The sequence below is a fragment of the Corvus kubaryi genome, unplaced genomic scaffold (genome assembly GCF_017639235.1).
Source record: "Corvus kubaryi isolate FWS band 111438036 unplaced genomic scaffold, C.kubaryi_AGA036_p1.0 37396, whole genome shotgun sequence".
In the NCBI taxonomy this organism is placed as follows: domain Eukaryota; kingdom Metazoa; phylum Chordata; class Aves; order Passeriformes; family Corvidae; genus Corvus; species Corvus kubaryi.
In genome coordinates, this window is record NW_024581135.1 from 26,964,407 (window position 1) to 26,981,810 (window position 17,404).

Consider the following 17,404-nt stretch of genomic DNA (forward strand, 5'->3'; position numbering starts at 1 on the left):
ACTTGGCTGGTGGAGATGTGTGTGGGTGTGATGGTCCATTGCCCTCCTCTGCTGATGATACTCCCATGATTGCAACCTACTGTATTTGATGGCTTATTTTGATAATAAGTTTTTGGTCTTGTGAGAGAGAGCAGGGAGCAAATCTTAAATGGACATTATCATGCTAGTTAGGAAACCTTAATCACCATGTTGTCCATTTTCAGCTCTATAAAGTTTTGATGTATTTCAAATTAATATTCCAGTGGGTAGCTTTTGAAAGACAAAATACCTCTCCTACAGGGAAAGGATGCAGGCTTTCCTTGGCTTTATGCAGAATTGTAGTAGTAGTTATTTTATTGCTATTTCTATGAACTGCTGGGGCATTCTGCTTTAGTAATGTGTGCTGACTTTGAATAGATTGCAATGATTCTCTCTTTGTGAATGCAGACTTTAGAGCTTTGTGAAATACGTAAGGTTGCTATGAGTAAATTCTGCATGTTTATGCATATGCGTCGCATCTATGGAAAATGGAAAAGGTTTTTATTAGCATTTCCTTTTTTATAGCAGGGGAATTTTTGAAGTTGCCATCTTCTTGGTTTTAATAGTTGAAGTGAAACAGATAGAAGTGATTAGGGAACAAAATCGTTAAAATACGTTATGAAAATCTTTTCAAAGTGCCAGTTGGATAGCTGGCAGATAAGGGAAAAAGCACAAGAATTTTTCCCCCAAGTATGAAACCCTTGCTGCTCACTGATAAGAAAGAATTATGGTGTAATCATCTTAACTTGCAAATCTGCACATAATTGCAAATACCGGAGTGTTAGGACTGGGTTTGTATTTTGTTCAGAACAGTTTCTTCATGTGATGAAGGAGTCACATGTGGACTGTGTGCATTGGTTTTGGCTTGTTCTTGGTGGTTTTTTGTTGTCCTGGTGGTGCGGTTTTTTCCTTTGGTTTTTTTTTTTTTTTGCTTTATTCCTGATCAGCCCTGCTTTTGGAGAAGTTACTCCACGTTCTCTCTGCAGGTCCACTGTACATTCCAATGACCTCAATATTTCTAAACCTTCTGTCTAAGTTGCCCTTGAAAGACTGTGTGTTTTGTGGAGCAAGCTGTATGAAGGGTATTACATGAGTATATTACTTACACCAAAAATGTATAATCTAGCACTTTCAGGTGCCTGGTGCTTGAACTTTAGTAAATGCTGCTGATCCCTATCAGCACAATTGCATAGGGAAACAGAACAGGCTTTTAATTAAACTCAGGCTTTGATTAAAAATTTTTGATGATGTGTTTGAAGAGAGTGAACTGAATTTGCTCTATGCCAGTATAACTAATAAAAAAGTAAAAGATCATAGATGTTACCTAGATGGACAGTACCTGTAAAAGATTAGAGAAACTATTTATATTTAGTAAACTACTTATGCTCATGTGGGTGGATTTCTATTTGAAGTAGATGTAATATATGGAATTTCTCAAAGAAGAATAATGTTGCAAAAAGCAGTAGTATGACTCCTAACAGGTTTGCATATAAGGCCATCTCTGCTGTTTTTCCAAGGTTAATTTATTCTGGGACCTTGAGGAGAGGAAAAGCACTGCTTTACCAACTGCTTTTGAATTTTTTTTTTTAGCAGGAAAACTGTTCAGTATTACAAACAAAACCCCAGAGTATCTGTGTATGGATGAGGTTATGTAAAACCGGCTGAAGATTAGAACATTGAGTACTCAGTGAGTTTTTTTCGAGTGCTAGAAAATGTGTTTGAAAACCTGGAACATTGTAAAATTAACCATCTAGACATAAATTCCATTCCCCTGTCCACGCAAAAAAGCTTGAGGAGGCATACTCATGAAGCTTGCTGTGTGGATTTTCAGTGCTGCTTGTTAAATCTGTAATTTCTCATAATCTTGAAAGACTCACATTTTCTGAATATATATTGGGGCAGTATTTGACAAAAAACTTTTAATTTTGTTCAGGCTATGAATAGAAAATATGTATGAAAATAGTGTGCATTTAATATCTTGCTTGTTTCAGTAGTGTTGGGGGGAGGAGGAAAAAAGGCTGTGTATTCCAACTGGAGTCATCAAGCACCTGTGGAAGGCTGTTTTTGTCTCTGTTTTCTTTTGTTGTTTTTGTTGTTTGTTGTGGTTTTACACTGTTGTAGTGCTAGGTTTAGTTTAGCAAGCTGCAGCTTTCCCTGAGAGCTCAGCGGAGCTGCTTAGGGCACTGCGACCATTTCCCCCTCCTGTAGTCCATTTCGGACGGCTCCGCACTCTTGTTCCGGTAACTATCAGCTTTACAGCACAGTGACGGCGAAGGAGGCGAGAAGGGTCTCCCCATGAGGGTTTCAGAGGACCTTCAATGATTACATCCTGTCCCAGCGACCCCCAGAGGCAGGGAGACCTCGTGATGCGGGCGCAGGGGGGTTTTGTCAGATCGCAGGGGCGGTACCTGGGCGGAGTTGGGGTACAGGAACCAATAGGGAGGAACTCGAGGGAGTGGCCAGGGCTAGGGGCAGGGGGAGGTGGGGGGGAACAATGTGAAAGAAATTTAATAAATGAATCAATGGGAAATACAACACCACTTTGCACTACTTTATTTTATATACTGATGATGCCATGAAGATTTTTTGCCTTTTCTTTTATACCCCTGGTATACCTTTTTTACAACTTCTGTATTTTTAGCGCTTTTTGCCTACATTCTTGGACTTGTTTGTCAAGCTGAGAGACTAAACATTTTAGAAGCTTTGTAGTTAGGGATCAGTGTGCCCCAAACCCCAAGATCCTCTCCAGAACACATTCTGTAAACTAAGATAGACCTATCCAGGGGAAGGCTCCTTGGGGAGGGGGGCTCACTCGAGCCTCTGATTGGGGAATTTTTGATAGATATGCTAATTAGTAAAACCTACAACGTTACCTTTTGGGGGTGTGCATTGTCGTGCGCATTTCGGTGCATATGACCTGGACGTGTGCACCTAAGGATCCTTAAAATAAATACCAAGGTAAAATCCCTTTCCCCCTTCTAACCGTGTTTGACTCTTGATTTTAAGACCAAGAAAAGGCATCACTGATCTACAGCTTAGATAAGTGAAAAACATTGTGGAAAGTCTTGCCTAACATGCTGCATGAAAAATTGGGTTGATCTAAGTTGTTTCTGCTGTGTTTATATTGTGTTCCTAAAGATATTATATATATGTAGAAAAAAAAATAGATTAGATTTCAGATAAAAGCCCACAAAAACCATCCAAACACCCTCCCCAAGTAACACTCCCACATATGTTAGTAACTTAGTGTCCTCACTATTTAAAAAATACATGAAAAATGAATCATTTCACACTAAAATATTCATTAGTCCTTTCTTATGACTGGTCGGTTTGTATTCTGTTCTAATGTTGGTTTAACAGTAGAAGAATAATGACTGTAAACAATATGCATTGTGTTTAACTATTCAGCAGTGAAAATTAATTATTAAACTCATACCAAGACAAAAGGGGTACCTGGTATAGTTGTTGCACTAATTTACATTTACTACTGTTTTAATTCTCATGCAGTTATTTCACTGAAAAGCAGCATATACTTCCAAGTAATAGGCCACAGAGTGCCAATTATAGTGAGATGAGTTTCACAGTTTCATGAGAGCTTCTAATAAGGTGATGAAAAAGGGTTACTTTCTTTATAGACACTATTTCTTTGCCTGTTTTCTGTGAAGGAGAGAGTCCAGCAAAGGCCATATTTCTTGCTCTGGAGGAATTCTAGTGACGTTACTAGTATGTATGGTCATAAACATCAATTTTTGTAGGACAATCACCTTAATCAGTTGTGTCAAATATGTTGACTGTTGATGTTCACATTGCTCTTAATGGGTGTGTCATATAGAACTAACATGGTCAGGAACATGTTTTATTTCTTGTGTGTGAAAATTCTGACTCTTAGAATCAGCCTGATCTCAATATAAAATTAACAGTGGTTTTCTCTCTGTTTTGTGAGTTGTTCTTTGCAGTTCTTAAAACCCCTTTCTAACTTTCAGAAAACTAGTGTGAGACTGAAAATTACTTACACTGAAATAAAGCTGACGCATGACGTGTAAGAAGACAAGTTGTTTCCTCTGCAGTGACAGTTGGAAGTAATAAAGGCAGCTACAGTTTTAACTGTGAAAGTTGATGCAGATCTTAGATTTCAGAATTCTTGATGCTATTCTGCTTTACCTCTGAATAGTGAACAGCCTCTGTATGTGCTGTAAGTCCTTCTTGTATATATGATGGGTTCAACTTGCTCATATATTCCGTTAGGTCAAGCAGGAGAGATCTGTGCTGTTCTGAAATTGTGTCATCTTGATGAGTAGTGGTGTGATCAGTGATGTTTCATTAACTATATTTATTGCTCAGTTTGCTTTTTAAAGTCTGGGAACTTGTATTGGAAAAGTAAGACGAGCATATCAATCAAAATTTATCCTTGAAAATCATGCATCTTAAATGTGAATGATGCATCTGAGTCATATATGAAATTTCTGGCATCGTGCAATAAAACAATGTCTTAATTCTTATGGATCTTTATTTTAACTCTGCCATTTTGAAAGGTTATTTTGGAACTTTGTATTTCATCATTTTTTAAAAGTCAGCAAGATGACATAATTTTAGCTATAATTGAGGTAAATTCAGATAAATTTGGAGATTCCACTCATTTAGGAATTTGTGAATGTGTGAGTGAGTGTATGGATGGGGGGAAATTTGTCACCTCAGCTTAATCTATTTACACTCCTCTTCCTGGAGGTGGAGGCTTTACCATCTGGAAGTTGGAAAGATTAGAATAAGGGATTTCATTACTTTCAGCAGAGGATCCTCTGGGTTAGATCTCTTTGAGAATCGGGTAGAAGAAAGGAGGTTAGGTAAATTAATTAATGAATATGTAACCTAAATTCCATTTTGTGTGAATTACAGTTGGTAGGGAATACTGCAGTGAGGAATGTTTACTGGTATTGGAATTGACTTCAACATTTTAGTGGATATTTTTATAATATAACAGGCATTTATTTCTCTCAAGTGACAATTTTACAGCTCAAAAATGGGAAGCTGCTTAGAATCTTCAGCTTGTATTTCTAGAATGTTTCTGCTTGAATTTCTTTCCTTTACAGACCAAATAGTGATCTTAGCATAATGTTTGCAGTCTTATTCCAAAGTGCATATTGAGGGGGTTTTGGTGGTGTGTCTTTTTGTTGATTTGTTTTGGTTTGGTTTTGAATTTTGTTTTGGTTTTGTTCCCACAGAAATTCTGTTTAAAGATTTCTCTTAGCCTGTGTCTGTTCATTTTTAGTGCTTAGCACTGAACTCCTTAAAAAAACCACCTTAACTGTGATTTTGAAGTGTTAGTTTGCTGTTAGGCTTTTTTTTTTTAGGCTCTTTCTTTTACTATGCATTTTGTACCTTTACTTTTCTAGATTTCATTTACTTCTTGAACCAAAACCACGAACAAGAAGGTGTTCAGGAGAGGTAGGGTTACATGGAAAGTAATTTGCATGGAAATGTTTTTGTAAGGAAAGAAGTTAATGCAGGCAAACTAGCATAGGAAGAGTTATTGCATATGAACTGATGCAAAGGGAGGACAAACCTGTATTGTCTAGCGTAGGATGGGTTATCACCAGGATCCTGACAAGAGAATGTTTTAAGTTTAGTGTAGGATGGCTACGTGAAGTTGTTTCTAAGGAAACTGGTGCTGGGAGAATAAGGTAACATTTCTGTGGCTAACCTACGTGTGTGTGTGTATATATATTTTTAAGTGCGTCAGGTCCTTATAATAGAATAATTAATGTGTGTTTTGTGGTATTTAAGGCTGCAGGATAATGTCTTTATTATTACTGTTTCCAAAATCCTTTAAGTAATGTAAAGGAGTATTTTTTTCCTATACAGAAGATAAGTTTCTTGTTCCACATTCTCAAGCTTCTCAACTCTTTTCTGCTTTATTTGTTGCATGAACTCCTAAGAGAAGGATTTAGTTATAAGTATACAGTAGCGTGTTATTCGGGTTCTACTTATTTGCCTCTGTGGGGCGAATGGGACTTAAATTTTTCTCTATAGTCACCTGACTTCTGCAGCTCTCTACAACTACTCTGTACAATACTATGAAAACTACGAAAACAGCAGCTTTAAATTAGTTTATAAAATAATATATGGTGTCTATTTTCAGTGTCATATTTTCATTCCCACTGCCCTAATTGTTTGTTTTCAGCAACTTTGTATCTGTAAAGCGCAGTTTCACTGTAGTAATGGTAGAAAGATAGAAGGTTGGCAGCTGAGCTTTGTGGGGCTTGAAATGGCACAGAAGATAATTTAGAACTTAAAATGACTTAGAGGAGGCTTTTTGGACCAGATGGGCTGTACCTTTTCTTTACCCCTTTTTTGGCAGCAGCTGAAATTGATACGACCTTTTCGATAAGAAATGGATCTTACTGTGTGAGTATGGTACCATGAAAGTTTACAAGACTATTATCAATCATCTTTGACTTCTCTGTGGCAAGGCTTTCTCCCATTGTTTTCACATAACTTTCTTTGTTGCTGATACTGAAAAAGAAATCTTTTTAGCCTGGTTTTTACTAGTGAGTCAGAGTGGGCAGGGAAGAAATGTCTTATCCAAGTTGTTTTGCATGACTAAGGCTTGTCTAATAAGGCTGGCAACCTAAATCCCACATACAGAATACATCAGCATTTATATTTTAAAGTTGGAATGCATGCCTGTCTGCTGAAGCTTGCAATTAAATTACCTAAAAACTAGAGTTGGAAGAGTGCTCTTTCTATTGAAGAGAAGGCTCGAGCTGGCAATTTAAATTAATAACTGTTCAGAGGAGGTTTTGTTTCTTTCTGCCTTTGTCAGTTTTTACCTTGTTTCTCTGTGCTGCGGAGCTGTATGGCCAGGAGAGTTCTGGCAGAATGTTTGAACCTGTTTCTAATGGCAAGTTGCAGTTGTACCTCTGGTTTGTTGAGGACAATAATGTTTTAGTTTATTTTTTTATGTTCTTACCAAAATGACAGCTTATAAAAGTGTCTACTAAATATGGATACAGGGAAATCCCAGTGGTATTTGTGATATGTTATCATAAGAGATGTATATTACAATACTTGTACTTTTAAATAAGTACAAGAAGTCGTCTACCAAAATTGAACATTTCCAAGGCTGGTTTTATTTTCTCTTGGGATTAGATTAGCATAAGAATCAGACCTTTTCTTCTTGCAGAGTTTCCCAGTCTTGTTAGCATGGGTGTGTGGTTGGGGAAGCGTTTCCTACATACTTCAGACCACCTGATCTTATGTTGTCTTCTGTGTATTCTGCTTCCCAGAGGGTTGATCATATTTAACACAGGTGCTCTTCTTACAGAGCTATGAACTTTCTGGATCAAAGAAATGGAATGTATGTTTAGTTCAGAGTAAGGATGCGTTCTTTGTGCTTTCCATGCTACTTTTGTTACAGAGGCAGCATGGAAAAATCTTTCTTCAAATACGTTTCTTTCCGTGCTCAGGAATTATAGCTATGAGAGGAGTGTTTATGTAGCTTGGAAGAACAAGCTATATTGATAATGGAGTTTTCTATTCTTTTAGACCTGTCACTCCGTAATGTTCTCTTGCACAAGTGGCACTGTGAAGAGATCATGTAGCATGAAGCATTATTCTTGTTGCTGACACAGTTCAGGTTTTAATTGCAAATTATTCTTCTCATGGCCTTTAAGGTAAAATACATCATATTTTCATTCATTGTGCAACTAGGACTAAAATTACATTGTATACATCATGCCATCCAGTATATAATGGCCAAAAACTGGACTCATTTTGAAGCGCATGTCCTGTTAATGTAATCTGTCCCATGTATGTTTAAACCAGTATAAAATCCTGGCCTCTTTAAAACAAACATACAAACAAAAAGCCTGAATAAAATAGAAACCACCAACAAGAAAACCCTCTGCATACTTGAATAATCATATTTTCATAAATATCATAAATTATGACCATCTAATTTGTGGCACTTTTTTTTTTTCTTTCTAAACCCACTGTAATAGTTGATTGTGTAGCAAGTGGTACTGGCTCAGATTATTTGGGTAATCATTTGGTCTTGGTTAGCGGTTTAAATGCAGACTGGTAAATAGTAGTGTACTCAGTCTGTATGTCTTTCTTCTAAATGTAAGTGAAAAACAAGCTCTCTGATGAGCATAGTTGATTAAACCCTTTTTTATTTCTTTTACTGTAGTCAAAAATTCTTGGGGAGTTATCTGGGCTTTAAGTTTCATTATTCTGATAGTATATTGTTGGAAAAAACTTTATTTCAGACTTTTGTATTTTCAAAGTTAAAAATATTGAGAATGGTGAATTCACCATCCCTGGAGGGATTTAAAAACCCTTGTAGATGTGGCACTCAAGGACGTGGTATATTGGTGGAGTTGGCAGTGCTGTATTAATGGTTGGACTCGATGGTCTTAAGGGTCTTTCTCAGTCAAGATGATTCTATGATTTGTGTGCTCAGCATGATCTAGGAGAGTGCTCTGACTTGATAAAATTCTGTTTGCATCTCAACTGTAATTGACAGCTGCACAATGCAAGACTGTGACTTCCTTCAGAACAGAGTATTGTAGCTTTAGTATTAAGCATAAAGATTCCAGGTCTAATTTAACAGCCTTATCATATTCTGCTCATTTATGCCAAATGAGTAAGTTTAGGAGAAAACATTTAAACTATTATTTCAGGTGTTTTTGTGGGGAAGCTTTTTGGTAATTGATTTTTGGTATTTGATTTTAACATTGAGTGACTGCATTCTTTACTATAACTTTCCTGGTCCATGCTTTAGTATGAATTCAAACTTGCTTGCTTGTTCAGTATTTAAGAAATCTTCATCAGGCCATATGTAAAAATATTTTAGTATATTTAATTATTACTGTTACTAATAACTAAATTTCTGATTAGTTATTATGGTTCCTATATAAGAACCTTTGAACCACAGTAGAAAAAAAACTAATGTCTTTTAAATAAACATGAGAAATCTCTTATATATTCCCTGTATTTTGTTTGCTTTGGGAGAGATGTGAACACTCTGGAAATGAAATTCAATACTCTTGGTTTGGGCTACTTCAACCTTGAATAAATATGCACAGGGCTTAATGTATTGAACCAGTTTACTTTAGAGACACACCCATGCAGTGTTTCATATATTTATATTTTTCCCCCCAAAGGTACAGCAAACCAGGGAGTGAATGGAAGCATGGGGTGTGCTTTACAAATGGCCTTTTGAAAATCCCAGACAGCCATCTGTGTGTGAGGCTGAGACGGTCCCACAGCTGTTGTGCTCGTGTGCCTCTGGAACAGCGTCCAAGTGTGCCTGGGGCAGCCTGGCCGGTGCAGAGCGGGATGGGGCACCGAGCTGAGGGGCTCACCCTGCTGCTTCTAAGTGTTCCTGTATAGAGTCAGCGGAGCTTGTGTCCTGTGAATTCAGCAGCTAGCTGTCTTGCCTCTTTGTACAAGTCCTTAAAAATGTGTTTAATATCCAGGCAGATAATTTGAAAGGAAGAGATGATTTGTCCTAAAATTGAACTAGCAGGGACTGTAGCCAGAATAGATGTGGACTATTTCTGTATTGATACAGCAGCTGTGGTTCTGAAGCTTACGCTGAAAGAAGTTCCTAAATAGGAAAGCTTGAAGCTCAGTGCATGGTAAAATCAATAATATACCTAGAGTTGGCTCCTATGTGTGTTGTTTGCCTCATGCTCACTGTGAAGGGATTCTGCAGCAAAAGGTGAGCTTTAGTGTAATATGTGATTTTCACAATGACACTGAAGTTTTGGTTCTGTAAGAAATATGTACTAAGGACGTTGTAGTAAGGGAGAGAGTCCTTACTGTATTCCATTTAAGAACTATGTGTTCTCCAAAGTCAGGGTATGAATTCAGTTCACATTTTATCAAATTATTACTCTTTTCTTTCATCTTACATTTTTCTTACACTGTTCTTGGTAAGAACTGTGCCTGTGGTACTGTGTACCACTAAATATGGAAGGATTTTCCACTTAAGTGACAAAAGCCTTTTTTTGGTTGAAGGCAATTCCTCCCTTCCTCCTGCTAAAACACTGAGCTTTTTTTTTTTTTTTGGCAAATTGCTTTGTTGCAGAAGGATTCACATGGACTTTAGAGGCTTTGATAAACTTCAGTTTGTAAGGCTGAAAAATATTTACATTAATGTTTGCTTTACTATATTTTTTCCCTATTTTGTGATCATCATCGGGTTTCTTTTATCTTTTAGAAAACGGGGCAGTACTTGAAGGCTTGACAAATGCATCCCAGGTTGAAAAATTTCTGCATTCCTTCTCCTCTTCCTCCTTTAGAAAACTGACTTCTTTAAAGAGGTAAAGTTGAATGTCACACTTTTTTTCCCAGGCAGAGTGAACTAAAACTCAGCTTTTTCTGTAGCATGCCCTATGATGTTTTAAATTAAGTTCTTCTGTCCATGTCTCACTCTGACATGGTATCTGTTTCCCTATATCAAAAAAGATGTCTTTGTAAACTTTTGTTTGCAGAGATCTGGTTAGTTGTTCTGTTCCTTGATAGAATTATTTTTCAGTGTTTCTGCTGAAATGAGTCACTCAAGTGTTACTTGAATTTAAATTAATGTTATTTCTGAATTTGTTGTATTTTAGGATATTTAAACATGCTTTAGAAATCTGAAGCAGTTCCTTACCCACAAGAAAGTTTGTATTCTCTTAATGACTTCCTGCCAAGGGCCATTGAAAAAATGATACATTAACTTAAGAATTGCGTTGGGAAGCCTTACGTCTTATTTCACTTCACTTTTCGTTTAACAAATACTGATTGTTCTTAAATACAAGTCTTTCAGAAATCAAAGCAAGTATGTTCTGAGAAGAGAATAGGTGATTGCAGCCATGGAGTCTGGCTATTAAAAGGTCATTTTTTTGTAGGAGTTCCATGACGTAACTTGTATGTCAAACATGTAATTTTTGGTTGAACTGAAGTAATTTTCAAAACACAACTGAAAGACAATTGGCCTGAAGCACTGAATCCTTCTTTTTCCTCCTTCCCCATTTATGCACAGCACTTTAGACTAAGCAAAGAAACAGTGAAATAATTTTTAAATAATGGGACTGGTTGCCCAAAATGCAACTTTTACTATTGCTTTGTATTACATAATTCAGTTGGAAAGATATTTACAGCTTTTCATTGGGTAGGATTGTAAAAAACTAAATTTTCCTGCCATAACTAGTATTTAACTTCTTTTTTTTTTTTCTTCTAAAGGTAAGAGAGAAGCAAAAGAAGTAAGAAAATGCTGGGATCAGAACGAGGTGTTGTAGAAGAATGGCTGTCAGAATTCAAGGTGAACTGAGAAGATGAATGATATCTAAGTTGGCTTAATGCTGCCAAACATAGTAGTGGGTTTTTTTTAATAGAAAATACTAAACATTTTAAATATCTATTACTTGATCTTTCCATTTCTTATAATGCATAAAGCATGCAAAGGTGTGTGTAATTGAGTCAGCTGGTACATAATATATAATGCATAATTCTAATAGTATTTTATTTTTATTGTGTATTATTGTAGAGCAGAACACTGCAGTAGCAATGTGGTCTTTTAAAACATGTATTTTGTGTAGGTCAAGCTGGTGGAATTTAACTAACAGCTGGATAATGCTGCCCAAATTTCCAATTGAGGAACTTTTTTATTTAAAAATAATTAGTATATATTTATTTGGACTTTAAAAAAAAAATCAAAGAAAAATATTTTACTTTTTCCCCCCTATGGTCTGCATAAAATCAATTGTTTTGTCATGATGAATCTGAAGTATTTTTAAGCTATTTTGCATATTGATAATTATGGTGAGTGAAATACAGGATAATGCATAAACAAGAAAACAGGATTTCATGACTGATAAGAAATTAGTCTGTTTTTTAAATTAAGAATTAGTAATTCCTCCCATCATTGATGAGAGTAAGTCGTTATCAGCTGTCATTGGAAATTTGTTTAAGATTCAAGGATGCAAAATCCACAGATATGGTTGCTTGGGGAACACTTGAGGCTGTCCATGCTCATTCTGTACTCCCCACACCTCTTAAATAAGTTTAGTTGATTTGATAAAATCTTCAGAAAGAGCCTGTTAAATACAGAATATAGAGTCCTTGTATCAAACTAGAGCAAATGATTTATGAAAGATGAATCTAAACTGCTTTTGGATTTAACCCTAAAAGTGGTTATGTGCTCCTGAATGCTATTTGTATGGAGAAGGATTTGTACTCAACAGCTAGGTTACAAGTCTGAAAATTTACTGAACTTCAGGACTTTTCTTTGATGTTGGGATGAGACTTAATTCTTTTGTGGAGATGTTGAATACTTGGAAGCATTTATTTGTCAGGGTAACGTTTTTTTTTCTTTAGGCATTACCTGAATCACAAATTTCCAGCTATGCAGCTACATTGCACCGAAAAAAACCACTGGTACCAGCTCTTTATAAGGTCATTCAAGATCCAAATAATGAGGTAGGAGATTTAAAAAACCTATTTTTATTCCCATTTCTGAATCTTTCACCTCTACAACTAAAGCTAAAGTAATGGAGAGGAAAATAGTTTGATTCTTTTTTCTAATGTAGTCTAACATGGGTATCATCCCTCTTTTTACTCTCTTGTTTTTTGACAGTTACTTTAATGCTTTTCTAGTAAGACACAATCTCATCTGCTTCCAAAAATACTGTTTATGCTGTCTGCTAGATTTTCCTTGCCACAGCTGACTATTATGTTTTATTTGGCAGGAGTTGGTTTTGGTGTTTTGGTTTGGGGTTTTATTTGTTGGGGTTTTTTGGGTGGGGAGTAGAGTTTGGGGGTTTTTTTCATTTGTTTTTTTTAGTTCCCAGAAACCACCTTTCAGTCATAACTGAGACAAAATAGGCCTTACAATGAAACTCAGAAAGACCAATGTGCTTCTCATGTGGTGGCTTATGACAGTGGAAGATGGATTCAATTTTTTAAATGCCGTTAAGATAAAAAGATCTTCTTGTGCTTATACTAGTATCACTTTTGTGTAATTTGGTTTACACTGTTGTAAACAAGAGCAGAACCAGGGCCCCAGAATATAAATAGACACAATGAAAACTTAGCTTACCCTTGTATATAATTCATTTTGCATGTGACGTTAAACTGAGCTTTCCAACCCTTTGGCTTCTGCTAGGAGCATTTCTGGGCAAGTGTGTGAAATACAACTTCTGAATAAATCATGCAAGCATACCATTCTCTGATGTGTAAACTAGATAAAATGCTTACAAATACTTGATGTATCATCTGTGATCTCTCATGTATTTATAAATTAAATGGGTAGTGTACACAGCAAGGAAGTTCTTTATTTTCCAAAGTACAGTTCAGCCGCTTTAGGAGGCTGAATGCTTGATTGAGCTTCAAGGAGATTGCATAATGCTCATGCAATTTAAAAAAAAAAAAAAAAAAAAAAGCTTCATAGCTGTCAGCTTCATTTCGGTATTATAAATAACCTGCATAGTGACCTTTTTCTTTGTACTGAAAAGCTACTGTTATTCTCTCTTCAACCTAAAGCCACCATTGCTGCTGTCTATGTATTTGTGTTTGTGTAGACTCCTGAAAATGTAAAAGCTTTCCTTTGCTTTAAGAGTAAACATTTGATTTATTTTTTTTAAATGAGCAAAGAACCAGATTTGAAAAAAGGGTATCTTTTTAGGGTGATCTTACGTTATTGCTCACTGATGCTTGTCAAATATTATTCTTTGAAACAGCTGTTGCTGTTTGGGCCTGATTCTGATACCAGGTATGAGATAAGCAATCCCAGGCACAAAGATGTCTAACTTCAGGTTCTACTTGTTAAGGCAGGATGTATTTCCTTGTTGCACTTCTTCCAAACTTATTTGCGTGTGAGGAATATAACCATAGTAAATTCAGTACTTTACATAGTTTTTAATAATATATGTCTCTAACTGAGAGGGTTTTGAAAATATGCTTTATAAGGCATTTTTATGCATTATTTGTTAGAAGGGTAATTTATGGCTTATGAAGATTAAGCATATCTGGTAGACTATTATAAAAATACACTTTCTGGATTCTTCTACTTGATGGGCAAGTAATTCTTTAGTACAACTTAATCATAAATTTGACCTATTTTTAAAACTTCTGAGAAGTGGAAAACTGTTTAGGGCAAACATGAATCTTTCTAGAATCACACAATTATATCTTGATAAGATATAATTTAGTTTATAAAATCTTAATTTTTATAGTTTTTAATTTAACATGGAATCAGCGTGCTTAGGAAGCAAACAACCAAGGTGTTTCTCTCTTTTGACAGGGGTCTACCAGTTTGAGAGCTATCAAGTGAAGGCAAACATACTGACAAAGTTAAATACAATTATTACTATTTGCCTTTGAGGAAGTGCCCTGACTTTTTAAAATATAAAGATGACTGGAACAGAAATTTGCATAAAGAGTGGAGAGTGATCTTGCTTATAAACAGCTGATTTAACTGAATAATGTGTTGATTTTTGTGTAGCATTTGAATTCAGAAGTCAAGTGCTTTTGAAGTACTGTTTTTCAGGTACTTTTATAATTTATAGGGTTGGTTTATGGCTGTAGACAATACTCTGTGGATGTTAAGTTAATGCACTACTGAAATTTAAATATTGAATGTTCATGTGGGGTAATGGGGTAATTAGGTTTAGCTCAGAAAGGGCAGCTATGAAACAGAATGAGATGACCTTTGCAATGCCAAGCAGTCACAGACCCAATACTCTTCAAATAATAAATGATTTCACCCATTAGGTTATAGTTAAGTCTAAAATGAGCACATTTTATTTTCTGCAGTTGAATGCTTCAAAAAGGCAAGTATTTCCAATATTTGTCATGCATTTTCTAAAGCATTATATTTAACGTCAAGATATGACTCTTAAGATTTGGAAAACTTGTAAAATAAAGCCAAAGGAAAGCTGTTCATCATCTTTCTTAAAACATGACTGGTTTGCATCTTGGTGAAGTGTAAAATGAAAAGTGAAAATTAGATCATTGACACTTGCTGCATATTTAAGCCAGTAAAAATGTCATTTGTTTTTTTTTATGCTTATTGCTGCTTATGCTAATAGGAAAGCTCTTATAATTGAAATTATTTTGTTTGTTAGGAAAGAGAGAGGATTATAAGAGATATTTTACTTTGGATTTTTTTGCTGACTTCTGTGCTACTCAGTTTTCTTTGACTTTGGACTGAAAGATCTTTGGAATTAGAAAATGTGTGCCAATTCTTACACCCGCTACTGACGACAAAAGCTCCATTTCCTCTGTTTATCCAGTGTCTTCTCAGTATGTATATTCAGAGAATTACTTGGAAGAGGCTGGCTCTTCGGAAAGCCAGATAACTAGGATGCAAGGAAAACATTTGTTCTTTCTCAGAGTGTCAAGTTTTGTGTTTCCAGGTGGAAACAGACTATCATACTGTACTTTGATAGGAAAATCCTGGGTGTTTGTGCTTTTGAAAATATTGATGTTTTAGCATCTTTGTGATGGCAGCTTTTTCTTGTGTACTTACAGCTCTGGACTGTAAGTACAGACACCAAAAGTACGATAGTAGTTGCAGGTTTTTACCTAAAGTAATTGCAGTTGTTAAACATTTTCCACAAGAAGTATGTCAACTACTAAAAGTAAGGAGAATTTGAATGCTTGCAGCATCACTGACTGGATATTGTTTGTATCTTGCTAGGGAGCATGTCTCCCTAGTCTTTACTTAAAAGACTAATTTTATAAAATTTTCATTTGAAAACTTGAATAAACTTAGTAACTACTCTGGTTGAGTTTCATCTGACTGAGCTAAAATAAATTTTTCTTTTCCACTGTTTTTAATGGGACTTGGATTAGACTGGCTAATTTCAAATAGGAAACAGCTTTGGGCTGCTGTCATCTCTAATCTAATAGAAGTACTATTTATAGCACTGCCATTGTATATATCTGGTTTCAGATAATATTTTTAGCTTTTCTTGCACTTGTCATCTCCCTGCAGATATGCTTATATGTTTTGTTTTCAGAGATTTATTTTTCTTCTTTCTGATCTCTTCTTGATCATACTTTCTTTTAAAGAAAAATCTACGAATTTATTTAGTGATGTCTGAATTACTTAGTAACCACTTTTAAATTTAGGCCTTTCATAAAACAAGGATACAGTTCTATTTATGAGGATTTGAACATATACTGTAACAGTTGGTTTTAATAATTATTGTCACTTTTAGACAGGAGTTTCTACTAAGTAAATATTGATTAAGAAAGAATATACTTATGCCTCTTATGAACCTAAAGTGCTACATATGTATGAAATACTGGAATAAATATACTACCAGAAAGCTGTACCATTTTTCGTTAAAATGATTGTAATAGAAGCTTTACAGACTTCTAATTGCATTTAGATCCCAAACCAAAAAGTGGTCAGTTATTTTATATCTGTCTATCTTTCTATACATCTGTGTGTGTGTGTGTGTGTGTGTATAGATAGATTTGCAGAAATCCATTTGTTCTAAATGAATGGACTTTTCTTGTTCTGTATCAACATGGTCAGTGTCAGCTTTCTTCCCTCTTCTTGTAGAGTCTCTCTTTGCTTGTGTTGTAAATGCTGGCTTCTAGCTTAGAGTAACAGGTCTGTCAATCAGAAGCCTTGTTACACAAGGTACTTACACCAGAGCCTTGTTTAAGAAGAGATTTCCCTGACAGCTAAGTTTTATTTTCCGTAAATGCCATGTTATGGCTTACGTAATCGGTGGTTAAATATGGTGCGTTACACTGACCAGAATGTTGTGTGTTGGAAATGAAACTGTTTCCTGGGTGATGCTCTCTTAATAGATAATTCTGTAAAATTTATGTTTTATGTTTGTGATATACTAGTGGAAGATACCTAAGTGTAAATATAGGTATGTGAAAATGTACATTCATAGAGCTTTACGGCATTGCACATTTATCAGACATTCAGACTATTCCCTTGCAGAAATGTTGGTCCCTCTGCTGTTAGCAAGGGACTCCTAAGTTTTTTAAGAGGGTGGATGGTTCACAACAAACCACAGAAGTACATCTTTGTGCAGCATAGCAAAAGTATGACTGTCAGTTCCACAGGAAATTTGTGGTACTGTGATTGCGATGAATAGACAAATTAATGAAAAAAGAATGCATCAAAGTCCATGAAATATGCTGCTAGTGCTCTGAAAGTCCTAAGGTGCATATGCCTGGGAGCGAAAGAGGGGTCATATATGCCTTATCTAATCTGCTGTGTATGTCTGTATGTATAAGAAAGCTGCATGAGGCATGTACTGTTAGAAAGAATACTTGAGATTCCGGCCTCTGTTTTCAGACTCTGTACCTCTTCTGTACAAATACAGATGCCTTAGGTTACATGTATGCCTCTGTCTTTCTGGACAGTGAA

The 17,404-nt window shown here is 35.7% G+C and overlaps 1 protein-coding gene across 6 annotated transcripts in view; it reads left to right on the forward strand.

The window, feature by feature from the left end:
* The window catches only part of FAM126B (family with sequence similarity 126 member B), a 70,427-nt gene that overhangs the window by 10,572 nt on the left and 42,451 nt on the right, over positions 1-17,404 (forward strand). For all 6 annotated transcript variants that reach the window (XM_042040874.1, XM_042040872.1, XM_042040877.1 and 3 more), the window contains 3 exons: positions 10,241-10,343; positions 11,248-11,326; positions 12,382-12,483. In XM_042040874.1, coding sequence (XP_041896808.1) covers positions 11,276-11,326; positions 12,382-12,483 — 153 coding nt within the window. In that variant the 5' untranslated portion in view covers positions 10,241-10,343; positions 11,248-11,275. The remainder of the gene's footprint in view (positions 1-10,240; positions 10,344-11,247; positions 11,327-12,381; positions 12,484-17,404) is intronic.